This window comes from Platalea leucorodia (assembly GCF_965183815.1).
Source record: "Platalea leucorodia genome assembly, chromosome: 14".
Lineage (NCBI taxonomy): Eukaryota > Metazoa > Chordata > Aves > Pelecaniformes > Threskiornithidae > Platalea > Platalea leucorodia.
In genome coordinates, this window is record NC_138836.1 from 10,062,087 (window position 1) to 10,074,884 (window position 12,798).

A 12,798-nucleotide genomic window follows, 5' to 3' on the forward strand; every position below is an offset into this window, starting at 1 on the left:
GCAGTTAGCATTTGCAGAGCTTGCTCCTCATGACATCAAGAGAGTAGATAACACATTCATTCCCCTTCCTGGGCCGAGATAGGCAGTTCCTGCCTTCCTTATGATGGAACAAATAACTGATGGGGTTGCCAAGACCACAGGTCCACGGCTCAGAAAATTCCCCTGAGAACCAGAGAAGGGCAAAATAAGGCTTTGTTGGTTTTGGGGGTTTCTTTTGATAAGCAAAAGCCCTAGTAGCAGAATGCAGACACTTTTAGCCTTAGTTCTGTCATAGCTACCAAATCTGTGGCAACACTGGCTGCAGTTTTCTCTGGCCCTGGCACTATGCAAATAAAACCAGAAGCAGCTTCTCCTTGTAGTAACTACAAAAAGTTAAAACAGAACATATGTTTTCATGTGCTCAGTCAAAAAATCCCCCTACTGAGGAAGTTTTCCTGCTAGTGGCTTCCCAACAGCAGTTTTCTTGGCCTCAGTAACATTTGGGATGAATCCTTCAAAACCCCATCAAACAAGATGCTACAATAGCAGCACTGAAAAAGACTATCTGACCACAGTCTACACAAATTTTTGTTTTATATTACAAGCCTTTTGACCAATAGCACCAGGACCAGCCACCTGAACAGGGCAGGGGAAATACCTCCACATCTTTGGGGCACCACATCCAAGCTGCACTTTAATGAACACCTTCTACCACAATTGGCACTGGAAAAATATTAGAAAATGCAGAATCACAGAACAGCCCAGGCTGGAAGGGACCTCAACAGATCACCTGGTCCAGCCTTTCATGGGAAAGGGAGCCTAGATGAGATTATCTAACACCCCATCCAATTACATCTCAAAACCCTCCAGTCATAGGGGCTCTACTACGTCCCTGGGGAGGTTGTTCCAGTGATTGGCTGGTCTCTCTGTAAAAAAAATTCTTTCTTCTACCAAGATGAAACCTTGCCCAGTGCAACTCGTACCCATTGCCCCTTGTCTTCTCCACGTGGCTCCTTGTGAAGGGAGAGCCTTCCTCCTCTCTGTAGCTGCCCTTTAAGTACTAGAATACTGCAGTGTGGTCCCCCCAAGCCTTCTCTCCTCCAGGAGAAAAGACTTAACTCCTTCAGTCTTTCCTCATAGGGCAGGTTCTCCAGCCCTTTGATCACCTTTGCTCCTCCTCAGCTCCAAGCAGCTTCCTCCAGCCTACACACTGCCTCTGGCTTTGTATCAGCAAGTGTTTTGTCAGCCACAAAACAAACCGGAAAAGACAACTGATTTGGCTAAAAACTAACTCAGAATTTTTTTTTTTTTAGATGCAATAGCTTATCAATCAACACACTGCTAGACACACGAGTAGGCTGACAAAAAGCAAGAGCAGAGCTGCTCTCTGGCAGCAGTACCAGCTCAAAAGGTTCATCAAGGTACACTTTGCACATCTGAAAGAACATCAGCATAGCTTATCCATGCAAACTGCAATTTTCTCACTGTCCTTCATCAGAGGTGAAAAGCTTCCATTTTTCTAGAAGATCCAACATCAACACTCCAAAGAAATAAGCACCAGGGGAGACAAATACCAATTTGACAGAAAACAGGCTCAGCTGAAACACAAAGACAGAGGAGAAATGCTTTGCAGGCAGCATCAAAAGCTGCCTGCACACACACACATCTCAAAACAGCAGTATCAGAAGCTGGCATTTGTGCCATTACCACATGCTAGCGGCACAGACAATATCCTAAATTGGTTCCATTCCATACCCTGTATGGCATTTACCAGTAACAAACTCACCACAGAAATCAAGAGTATGAAAAGACACTAGAAACAGATTTAGCAAAAGGTTTATTTCACACAGCCTAAGCAAAGCCATTTCAGAAGAGAATTATGTAGGAATGACAGAAAAACCTCGCAGACACAACAACTTCTGGGCTGGCCCAAGAGGCACGAATATTTGGGGATTTAAACAATGCACACAATGACCAGGTGTCTGCTAGAAACGTGGGAGTTTTGCAGAACGCATTTGGTTTAACGGACAGGCAGCAGCCAGCCTGTTACGGTTCTTTGAAGACTGCTTCATCCCACTTCAGACAATCCTACCCAAGTACCTTCAAATCTTTTGTGGCTGTCGTAGTCCTCAGAGCAGGGGATCTCAACGAACTTGTCCTGCAGGCTCTCGCTGTGATGAGCCAGCACCTCCGTCACCCCATCCTCGGCGCTCAGGTAGCTCCAGCTCAGCAGGCCTCCGAGGGCAGCAGCCGAGAGGAGGAACGCTGCCTTCAGCCACCTCCGCCGTGACTCCTGCTGGCCTCTGCTCTTCTTGGCACTACGGAGGGAGCACAGCGACAGCCCCAGGTAAGCGGGGGACAGGCTCCCGCGCCGGTGAGGGGCCGCTACCCCGCCCGGTACCGGGCAGAGCCGCTCAAGGGCCAGAGCCGGTACCCCGCGTTTTGAGTATGCACGTACAGATTTATAAACACCCGCAATTTTTATCCCTCTTTCATTGGAAGTTACAGTCCGCCTCCCGACAGGAGCTCCCACAGCGCTGCCGCAGGCCGCTCCCCTCAGCCCGCCGGGCCTGCGCGCCACCACCCCCGGGGACAGCGGCCGCCGCTACCGGCGGGAGGTGCCAGCCGCCGGCCCCAGCCCCGCCCGCCAGCCCTGCCGGGTACCTGCTGTGGGGGCGGCGGCCCCCGCGGTCCGGCCCCGCCGCCGTCCCGCCGCTCTCGGGGCCCCGCGGCGCTGCCCGCCGCTGCGGAGCCATCGCGCCCGCCGACACGGAGCGACGCGCTCGGCCCGCCTCTCCCGCCTGCCAGGGGAAAGCAATCGGCCGCCGAGCAGAGACGCTTCAGACAAAGAGGCAGGAGCAATCCGTGACAGAGCCGAGGCGGGAGCGGCGGAGGGGCCTCACCGCGGCGGAGGGGCCTCACCGGGGCAGCAGCCGGGCAGCACCAGGGCAGAGGAACGCGGTCAAGCGCTTTATGCCGGGATAGCCCGGCGGCGGCAGGCTAAAGCAATCGATGCGGACCGTCGGTGCCGCGGCTAGGCTCGAGCAATCGAAGCCGGAGCGGCGGGCATGGAGGCGGGCATGGAGGCGAGCATGGAGGCGGGCGGGCCGCGGCGGCGCTTGGTGCACCTGGACCTGAAGGGCGCCCCGCCCCGCGCCTCCTACCTGGCTGAGGTAAGGGGCGGCGGGCGGGTGAGGCCGGCCCGGGCCGGGTCGACCCGGCCCGGGCCGGCCTCACCCGCCCGCCGCCCCCTCAGGTGCTGCCGCTGCTCCGCGGCCTGGGCGCCACCGGGCTGCTGCTGGAGTACGAGGACACCTTCCCCTACGCCGGGCCGCTGGAGCCGCTGCGGGCCCCGCACGCCTACAGGTACCGCCCGGGGAGAGCCCCGGGGGAGCCGCGCTACCGGGGCCGGGCCGGGCCCTGACGTTTCGCTCTCCCCCCACAGCCCCGGGGAGGTGAGGGCGGTGCTGAGCCAGGCGAGGGCGCAGGGGCTGGAGGCGGTGCCGCTGGTGCAGGCCTTCGGGCACATGGAGGTGAGCACCGGCCCGGCGTCGTCGCGCTTTCGACGCCTGGGAGCGCTGGGATGGGCGAGCGGGGGCGAGCAGCTCCGGCCCGGCTTCGGCCTTGGCGTGGCGTGGGGGTGGCTCGGCGGGGAAATCGTCACCGTAACTCCCGGTGCTCCGGTTGGCCGGCTCCCGTCAGCTGCGCGCTCCGGACACCAGGGCGATGCTGCACTGACCGCCCTGTTTCCCTCACCCCGTGAGGTGCTTCGAGGTCGGAGACCCCCGCAGCACTGTGGAGCAGCGGCCGTGCCCCTCCTGCCCGTACCGCCCCTGGCGAGAGGCCTCGTGCTGCCCTCCGCACCCACACGCAGCCAAACCCCAGGTTTTAGCAGGACGACTGTTGGCAGAGCCCTGGTGACACAAGAGGACACTGCTGTCCCCTTCATTTTGCGGTTGTTCCCCGAGCTCTCCTTTCTCTTGCAGTTTGTGCTGAAGCACAAAGAGTTTGCTCATCTCCGGGAGGTGAAGATGTTTCCCAACGCCCTCAACCCACACAAGGAGGAGTCACGGGCACTGGTCAAAGCCATGATCGACCAGGTCATGGCACTGCACGAAGGCGTAAAATGGTTTCACATCGGATGTGATGAGGTGGGACTTCTCTTGAGCTGGGAATATTTTTTTGTGAGGAATGATGGTAAGGGCCGAGGCTTCTGCATTTCAGTGGTGCCCAGGCCACATTTGGGTAGGATTTTAGGGACAGAAAACACCAATTCAAGCTAGTGTAGAAAAGTCATTTTGATAATAAATGATTCCAGTAGCACAGGATGTCATTTCTGTTGATCTGAGTGTAATATCAAAAGTATTGAAAGCAGTTTCTTAAAGCTAACTCAGCATTTGGTTTTAGGTCAAATGAGTATTCCAAGTGAGATATCAATTGGAGGTATTCATTAAGAATCTTGTGAGTTTTGCTGTAAGATGTTGGCTCGTTGTTCTGGCCAGCTTGTTCAGCGTAAGCCCTTTTGTGGTGGGAAGTGGTTTTTTTTTCCTCATGGTAGTTTGTCTCCTTGAGGAGGACAACCTTGAGTTTTCTCCTTTCTCAGGGTTTCTTAAAACCAACCCTATGGCATGCAGATCCCTGAAATTCATTGTGATCACCTTAACTGTACTGATATTAGTTTAGCATTTTGAATCCTGTTGTTTGGGAACAGATGGCAGGGTTCAGTAGGGACCTGCAAGCATTTATAGAGCAAAATACAATTTATATAGAATAAACGTGTTTTAGATAAAACCTGCTCTAAAACAACAAAGAGTTTAAATGCATATCCAGCTTAACAGGCCCAAAACCCCTCTCTGCCTAGGACCAAGTGTGCTGGGGCCACCTTGGACCTGTCACTTCTAGATTCACATACAAATGGTCTCCTTCCCCAAGACAGAAACCTCATTTTATATAATTCAGGACTTTATGGGTTGCTAGACTTGAACTGAGTAAAACTGGTGAGAGCTACTTCCAAGGACAAACCTTCCAAAGACAAATACAGCGCGCTTTAATTATGCTTTAGATATTTTAGTTCCTATAGGAAAATTCCTTTATGTGATGCAGTTAGTCAGGGCCACAGTCTCCTGCAGACTGATAGAAATGCTTGCAGCGTCTTCAACACCGAGAGGTGCTTTTAAATATGTCCACTCGGTGTGGTATATCTTTGCGCTAGGTTTTGAATATTGTATGATTTCATGACACTGTGTCAAACTCGCTCCCCCTATTCCTATAAAAGAAGTCAGGGTTATTTGTTTGATGTTTCAGGTCTACTACCTCGGCGAAGGAGAGGAGTCAAAGCAGTGGCTGCAGCAACAAGACAACACTCCAGAGAAGCTGTGCTTATCCCACATAAAAGCAGTAGCGAGTTGTGTGGCCTCGTCTTACCCCGGTGTGACGCCCATCGTGTGGGATGATATGCTCAGAGGGATGAGTGAGGAAACGTTGGCAGGTGTGTGACCAATGACGGGGTGAGTCATATTTTGTAGCATACAAAAAAGTTTATACAACCAATTAAAACAGATTTGTTGGCAGATGAAAATACTGAAAAAGAGAAATCTGGGAATAGTTGAGACAGGATCCATTAGACTAGAGAGTAGAGACATTTAGTCCTTGGCTATGCCACAGACTTTCTGTATGACTGTGGGCAAGTCTCAACGCAATCACTTCAGTTTTCCATCTGGTAATGCACAGTGACAAGCAAAACCTCATCGCGCAGTGGTTGCCATCAATTCTGCTTTCTTTACACATTTAAAAAAAGCCTGTTAGCGTTTGTGGTCTCAGCCTAAAGTTCTATGCCTTTCACCACCTTTTAATGTCAGTTGTTGCCCTGTGCAGCATCTGGTTCCAGTGGTGCAGACTCACACGGAGAAGCTGCGACCCTGTGAGCGTCTGACAGTGATCACAGTGCACATCATGAGGAACTCTGATACTGAATTGTGGGATAGCTCCAAGACCCTGACATCAAGAGTCTTGTTTGTTGGAAAATGTGAAACCACTGCTAAAATTTGAGTAGTCCTAGCATAGACGGAGTTCCAGCATTTTCAGAGCCACCTTATGTGTCTGCTCCAAACAGATTGAGACAGATGAAGAGCTCCTCCAGCAGTGACTGACCTCTTCATGGCTTTAATAGCGGGAAATCGTCCAACAAAATGCAGACAGGACCCATGCAGTTTCCACAAGGGCAGCGCAGCGTCTAGCTAAGTGCACTGTACTGCCATAGGCAATCGCAGACTAAACAAATTAAAATGGGCTGCAGTTAAAGTACTGAGTTTTTGTATAATTTACTGCAGTTTCTCTAGGGGTCTGTTTCTCATGTTTAAAACTAGTCAGGGAGTTGATTATAAAGGGATTTGAAGCTAAACCTATATCTTTATTTGTACTTTAAAGGCATTTTGAGAAGCCAAGGGCAACACAGCTCAGACGATCTCTAAATTAAATGGTGAATGCTTCCTTTGAATTTAGCTGAAATCTTGCATGTACAGTTTGCAGCTCCGCCAGTTCAACCCAGCAGGTATACTGCCAGATTCAAGGGACTAAGAATGAGATGGGCTTGGGATGACTGGGAGCTCCGATGAATTGTCACTACTGATCAATATTAGTGGATTCAAGGTGTCTAAGGACTTGGTGGCCCCTGGCATGTGAACCTGTGTGTTCAAAGCCCTGGCCAGGCTGAAAATGCCCATGGGCAATTCAACTGCAAATGAAGAATTCTAGTGACAAGCCATCGTTAGTTCCAGTCATGCGTCACTGCACCAATATTATGTACTTAGTTCTCACTTTTAACTGGCTGTTTTCCGTTACTTAGAAGAGCTCTGTTCTTTTCAGAGTCTGGGGTCCCACAGCTTGTGCAGCCAATGATCTGGGACTATGCAGCAGACCTCGACGTGGAGGGCAAAGGTTTGTACTTCTCTGCTGAGCTGCTTAGAAGCAGAGCGCTCTGTAACCTGTTAAGCAAAATAGCCAAAACAAAACAGTGTGATTCATACCTTAGTTGGACACCAAAAAATTCCGTTTTTCTTAAATTGCTTTTTATTGCTTTAGTAGCATAAACATAGTCCTCGTTTGATTTCACATAATAGTTGGTATTATTTATTTTCTTTTTCTATTTATGCTTCTCCTATGAAGGACTTGCATTGTCTGCTGCTTAATTCTTTTCGACAGGGCTATGGAATCACTGATGGGAGATTGAGAGGGTTTTCACAAGCACTGTTACATTAACTCTCCTTGCATTAAAACCAGTGGGAGCAGATAGCTCCCTATTGAACAGCTCTGCAAAAGAAGCTTCAAGGCTTCATACATCTATAGAATTCAAAGGAAAAACTCCTAAAGGCTCCAGTCAGGCACCTAACGTGCATACAAATATTTCTTTGTTGAAAGAAGAATCAGTTGTCAGATGTTGTGCGTGCTCGTCACACGCCCATGGTTCTTGGCATTGAAGCAATTTAGCAATTCAAGGGAATGGAATATAGTAACCGGGCACATGAAAATAGGAGGGCAGTCACCGAAACAGGTTGCTCAGAGAGGATGTCAAATCTGCTGTCCTTGCTGATGCTCAGAACTTGATGGGACAAGGCTCAGCAGCCTGTTGTAGCTGCACCTGCGTTCCTGTTAATAGGAGCGTTACAGTCAGTGCTGAAAACGGAGAAAAACTTGTCCTGTAAGTGTTCTTTTGTGTCTTATTTCAGTGCGTCTCATAGAGAAGTATCGTAGGTGTGGCTTCTCCAAGGTGTGGTTTGCTAGTGCTTTTAAAGGAGCTACAGGAGTGAATCAGTCTCTAACGCTTATTGGACACCATTTAAAAAACCATCTGCAATGGCTGAAAGTGGCAAGCAATAGCCCCGCTGATGTCCTTGAAGGTATCGCGCTGACTGGCTGGCAAAGGTAAGGAACGTCTTGTTAAATGGTGCTGAGGATCACATGGAAGCCAACTTCCACCCAAAAACTCCCTAAGAGGTACGAGGAGGCTGGGGATTTAGAAGGGAACTTTGCAACCCTGCCATCCTTCCTGTTGGTTACTGCCTGGCCTCACCCGGCTGACTGTGAAGGGTGGATTTCGGAGTTCCAGTCAACTGCTACAGCATTAATCAGCAGGAGCAATTGTTTTGGCAGACACCAACAATCGCAGATTGGATTTGAATGCTCGAATGTACTTTGTGCTGCCTTGGACTGCTTATAGACAGCAGAGTTAACACAATGCGTGGTGTACATCTGAATGCCTAATGTGAATTCAGATAGAATGAAGTTGCATAAGAGAGAAGAGTTTGTTAATGTAATGAAGGAGTAAAAGGTTTTTCTGCAACAGTCGGGAGGTCTAAGGGAATGCGAGAGTGCTGAATTCCAATTTCTGACCCTAATTTGGCTTGAGAAACTAATTTGGTTTGTACCTGTTCTTATTAGTGAAACAGGAATACGTAGCATTTCAGAGCTAGAAGGCCCCTTCTCTGAGACGGAAACTGATGTTTCTAAAGCTCTCTTGAATTTTGTGATTGCACTATTAACAGTTCGCACTCGTTTGGTATGTTCTAACAGTAAAATGTCTAATTAATGCATGTTTTCTTATTTAGGTATGATCACTTCTCTGTTTTGTGTGAGCTTCTCCCTGTGGCAATTCCATCGTTGGCTGTCTGTCTGCAGGCACTAGAGAATGGTACAATGACAACTTTGTTCTCTCTCAGCTAATGCCTAGCGCAAGAGTGAAGTGACCTTGCCCTAAGGTTGGCACAGGCTTATTATATTTTGAGGTGGTTTGACTATCTGATCGTGGTCTGAAATATGAACAATAAATTCTTGCATGTTTGCAATACAGGAGCAGAGAAATCTCTTGGCCTAAGTATTTAAAAATAGCCATAGTATACTAATCATTTATTATGTTTTAACCCGTCAATGGTCACAAACTTCATGCCTGTACTAAAAAAAATTTAGGAAGCTGAATTGCTTTCAAAACTGATTTGAAACCCTACTGGTATATCAATGAGACTAATTTTGCTTAGGTTTAGATCTTCTTTACATGTAAAAGTTGTTTTAAATAATCCATTTTCTTAAAATTGATCTAGGTAGTACACTGGTAAAATCCTTCCTGTGGTTCTGGTTTCTTCACAGACAGTTGCCAATAGAATTTTTATTTTTGTCTTTCTGCATTTCTTATTTTCCAAATAAAACCCCCCACAACCTACCTATTTTTAACTAAGGCACTAAAAGTATTCAGCACCCTGAATGGAAAGCTCATCGCTAGGAAGTGCTTTACCTAGCAGCACAAGACAAGTCTGTGACAGACAATGTATTCCTCCCACCCCCGAGTTTTTTTCCTTGTTCTATTTCCATTTTACCTTTTAAAAAAATCTTCATCCAAGGAGAACTACTAAGCCAATGCAGGGTACTCCAGAAAAACCCTCTTTAAGAACATTTTGGTTATTTAGGCTCCTCTTACTTATTTCCACTGTCTTCTGCCAGGTGGCTATTCTGAAAAGATTAAAGAAAATGTGGAAAAGCTCCTGGGAATGTCCAACCTGGAAACCGAAACTTTCATGAGGTAAAATTCCAGCTGTGGGATTCAGACGCTTCTCGTTGCGTGGTAAGTTCAGAAACTAACGGATCCTCTTCGGACAGCACAAGTCTGGGGACCTTTCCTGGGAGCAATATCCTTACGCTTGTGACGCAAGTTAGCTTCTACCTCAAGTCGTCAGTGGATGAACTTCTTGAAAGGAACAGGTAATGAGGTTTATGTTGGTTCTCTGGCTGTCTGCAGGAGCGTGGGAGCTGTGCCATCTCAACATGGGGCATAACTCCAGCAAAGGGATTTAAACATCAGGCCCTACGTTTCAGGCGTCACATCCCTACGTACTGACACCTCAGCAGAACGTAACACTTAGATGCACATTTAAAGTATTTCAGCAGAATTACTAAACGCTGTGTGTTGCCTTATTTCAAGAACCAAGTTCTTTCCTGAATTAACTCTTACTGTTATTTAAAGTAAAGATGAATTTTTTTAATGGTATGGTTACCAAAAAAAGGAGCTTGAAATGAAACTTAAATTGCAACAGATGATTGGTTACTCTTATCTGCCAGGAACAGTCTTTTACAAGCTAGTTCCAAAGATGCGTAGCCTTAAATTTACTTACTCCTTAAGCGTTGTCTCTGTTTGTGCAGGAGAAGTTCAGCTAAAGCCCTATCGCCTCCCTGTCGGCCTACAAACATGTATGTCGCTGCTGTTTCAAAAACTGCTTGCACTAACATTCATTTTCAGATATGTCACAGGCTGGTTCAGCCCCTACCACAGAAAAAGGAAGATTATTCATCCTATAATAATGCATCACTTTCAGCCAGATGCAGTAAGGTAACCCCACTTATTTTGCATTATAGGGGAAATAGAGTCTGTCGTACTTGGGGCGCTCAGGTGCCCAACATACAGTTTTGAGTCCTTGCCTCTTTCTAAAATTACTTCAGAAGCATCAGTGGAAATCGAATAATATGAAGTATCCATAATATGGTTGTAAACAGAACATGTTTATCTTTGCCTTCTGTTGAACAAATTCTTTCAATACAAGTACAAAATCGGTCTCCGAAAAACTCTCCCTTGTACGGGCAGGTGCTCCTGGATGGACATGCTGCATCTTACAGCAGCTGTTAGCCTCGGTGTGGGAGCCCGCCGCGGGCCTTGGAGTAAAGCCAGGCCCCTTTCCCCTGCTCCCTGTCACTGTGTGCGCTTTTCAGAACTGGTCCTACAGATGATGCTGATTCATGCTAAATGGCTAATTTATACTTTTTTTTTTTTTTTCCTCCTGTGATAAGGTGAACATCCAACTGCATCCATTCTTGCTGATAAAAACCAGAATTAAATTCCCAACAAGTCTCACAGTGGGTTTCAGTTACACTTAAAACGTGTATGGTGTTTTTTTGAGCTCACATTTCTGTACTTTAAAAGTCATTGCATAAGAAAAGTGCCAAGATAAACGGTACTTAAACACAAACAGCATCAACCTTTTGCCATCTGCACAAAATCAAGTCCTTTGAGCTCTTGTAATAGATGCTGCTTTTCCTGTAAATTCATTTTAAGGACCGTACTCCCGTTAGAAGGCCCAGTAAGCCAGCCCTCCCTTGAGGCAGAGCTCAGCTGCAAATGTGATTGTTTCTTCCTTCTGATTTCTGCTTAGTCTTCTCTCCAAGTGGAATGCTGTGGTGCAGGACCTCCAAGCAGCCATGGAGCAAGTTTTCCACAAGTGCACCGTAGAGGAGTGGATGGAGGAGAACGTCCACCCCAGCCTACAGAAGCTGCAGCAGGTGGTGGATGATTTAGATAAAGCAATAAAAGCACAAAATTAGGGGCATTTCAATTAGTCTGTCTTATTCCTTGGGAAAACACAGCTAGTAGAAATCTGCAACTAGTCATATAGCTAGAGTTTGTCATCTTAAGAGTTGAAGCCAGCACTGTGATTAAACAAAAGTGACCTGAAGGCATAAAGGAATTTATCAGTGTAACAGGCTTCGACTCTTAATTTTCCTGTCTTAACACATTGTTGAGCTTTAAATCACCTGCCCTGTAAGTCAGATTTACTCCCCTTGCGTAACAGAATGCAGGAGTGAGTCAGAACTCAGCTATACTACAAGGCAGGAGAAAAATCCAGATTCTTCCCAATTCAGTATTTGTAGTAAGACTTTCTTACATTACAATGACCTGGGAAGGTTGCACAAGTTCTACTCCAGTCAGTAGCCAGCCATCCTCCCTTTGCAATTTCCATGAAAAGACAGATTTAGGATAATTTAAACATGCTTGAGGTGCTTGTGGTCTGTACTGAGACTCGTTCCTCTTTCAGGTATGTTCAGAGACGTGCCCTACCCTTCCATCACGACAAGTCCTTCCACAGCACATAGCGGTTGATTTGTTCAATTTTGGTTTGACTTTTTCAGTCTTTGAAATAGATAAAACCCTCGGTCCTAAATCCAGCTTTGATTAGCTTGAGATCAGGAAATTGGCATCCAGCTTTCTGCAGAAGTCTGAGCGAGGACCTGCTCCCTAGACAGCTCGCTAGGTTGCAGCAGACGCACGAAAGAACACGTGCCCTGACAGTCCGGAGCAAGAGGGAGCTACAGAAAAGGGGCTGGTTGCCAACAGCGAAGGTGGCACTTGGACTCGGAGGGAAAACTGCCTTAACACGTTGGGCTTCTTCCCATTTTACCAAAGCATCAGCTAAGCTAAGCATAGTTTCATCCCCCCAGAAAAGCACCATCCCAGTCACTTTAAGGCATCTACATTGCTGTGTAAAACCCAAGACTGCAGGTTCATCAGAATTTGAAGCATGACTAAAGTCTACTGAATATGAGGGGAAAATGCTGGTTTATTCTGCTTTAATGTTGAACTTTTAATAATGTATAGCAATATATTTTGTGGACTTAACTGGAGCATTGAGATAATCACCACAAGGGAAAATAATTCAAAAGTCTGGTAGTTAAGCACACTACCATGAATATTCAAAATATTCTTCACTTGTTTGCTTCCTTTATTGCTTTCTTGAAAGTCTTATTTTGGAAGCACATGTGTTGAAACTTTCTTGGAACAATATTATAAAGAGTATAGCTCTAGATACAGAAAGCGCAGTAAGTACAGCGTAAGACAAATCTAACTTATTTAACGAGAGCTACAGGAGTTAGGTCCACGTGCAGATTTTTATCTAAAAAGAATCAATTGCTATGTATACCTTAATTACAAAAGTCACATTCCTTGAACTAAACAAGACCTTAATTTATTTTACTTTAATAAATCCTTTGATACTCAAAATGTTTGTG

At 46.9% G+C, this 12,798-nt stretch overlaps 2 protein-coding genes across 9 annotated transcripts in view; one reads left to right on the plus strand and one right to left on the minus strand.

The window, feature by feature from the left end:
- Positions 1–2,810, minus strand: part of OGFOD3 (2-oxoglutarate and iron dependent oxygenase domain containing 3) — a 44,119-nt gene extending 41,309 nt beyond the window's left edge. For all 8 annotated transcript variants that reach the window (XR_014229753.1, XR_014229754.1, XR_014229755.1 and 5 more), the window contains exons 1-2: positions 2,644–2,810; positions 2,080–2,297 (exon numbers count right to left, since the gene is read on the minus strand). Coding sequence is in view for 5 of the 8 variants with exons in the window: in XM_082326963.1 (XP_082183089.1) it covers positions 2,080–2,297; positions 2,644–2,735 (310 nt within the window). In the remaining 3 variants the exon portion in view is untranslated. The remainder of the gene's footprint in view (positions 1–2,079; positions 2,298–2,643) is intronic.
- Positions 2,811–2,923: 113 nt separating this feature from the next.
- On the plus strand, positions 2,924–12,780 carry HEXD (hexosaminidase D). Its single transcript, XM_082326947.1, is given in 14 exon segments — positions 2,924–3,152; positions 3,236–3,345; positions 3,425–3,512; positions 3,966–4,130; positions 5,284–5,467; positions 6,844–6,915; positions 7,704–7,899; positions 8,583–8,665; positions 9,469–9,547; positions 9,625–9,726; positions 10,262–10,351; positions 11,169–11,295; positions 11,829–11,945; positions 11,947–12,780. Coding segments are annotated over 14 exon segments (1,887 nt in total). The 5' UTR covers positions 2,924–3,047; the 3' UTR covers positions 12,316–12,780.
- The last annotated feature ends 18 nt before the right edge of the window (positions 12,781–12,798 follow it).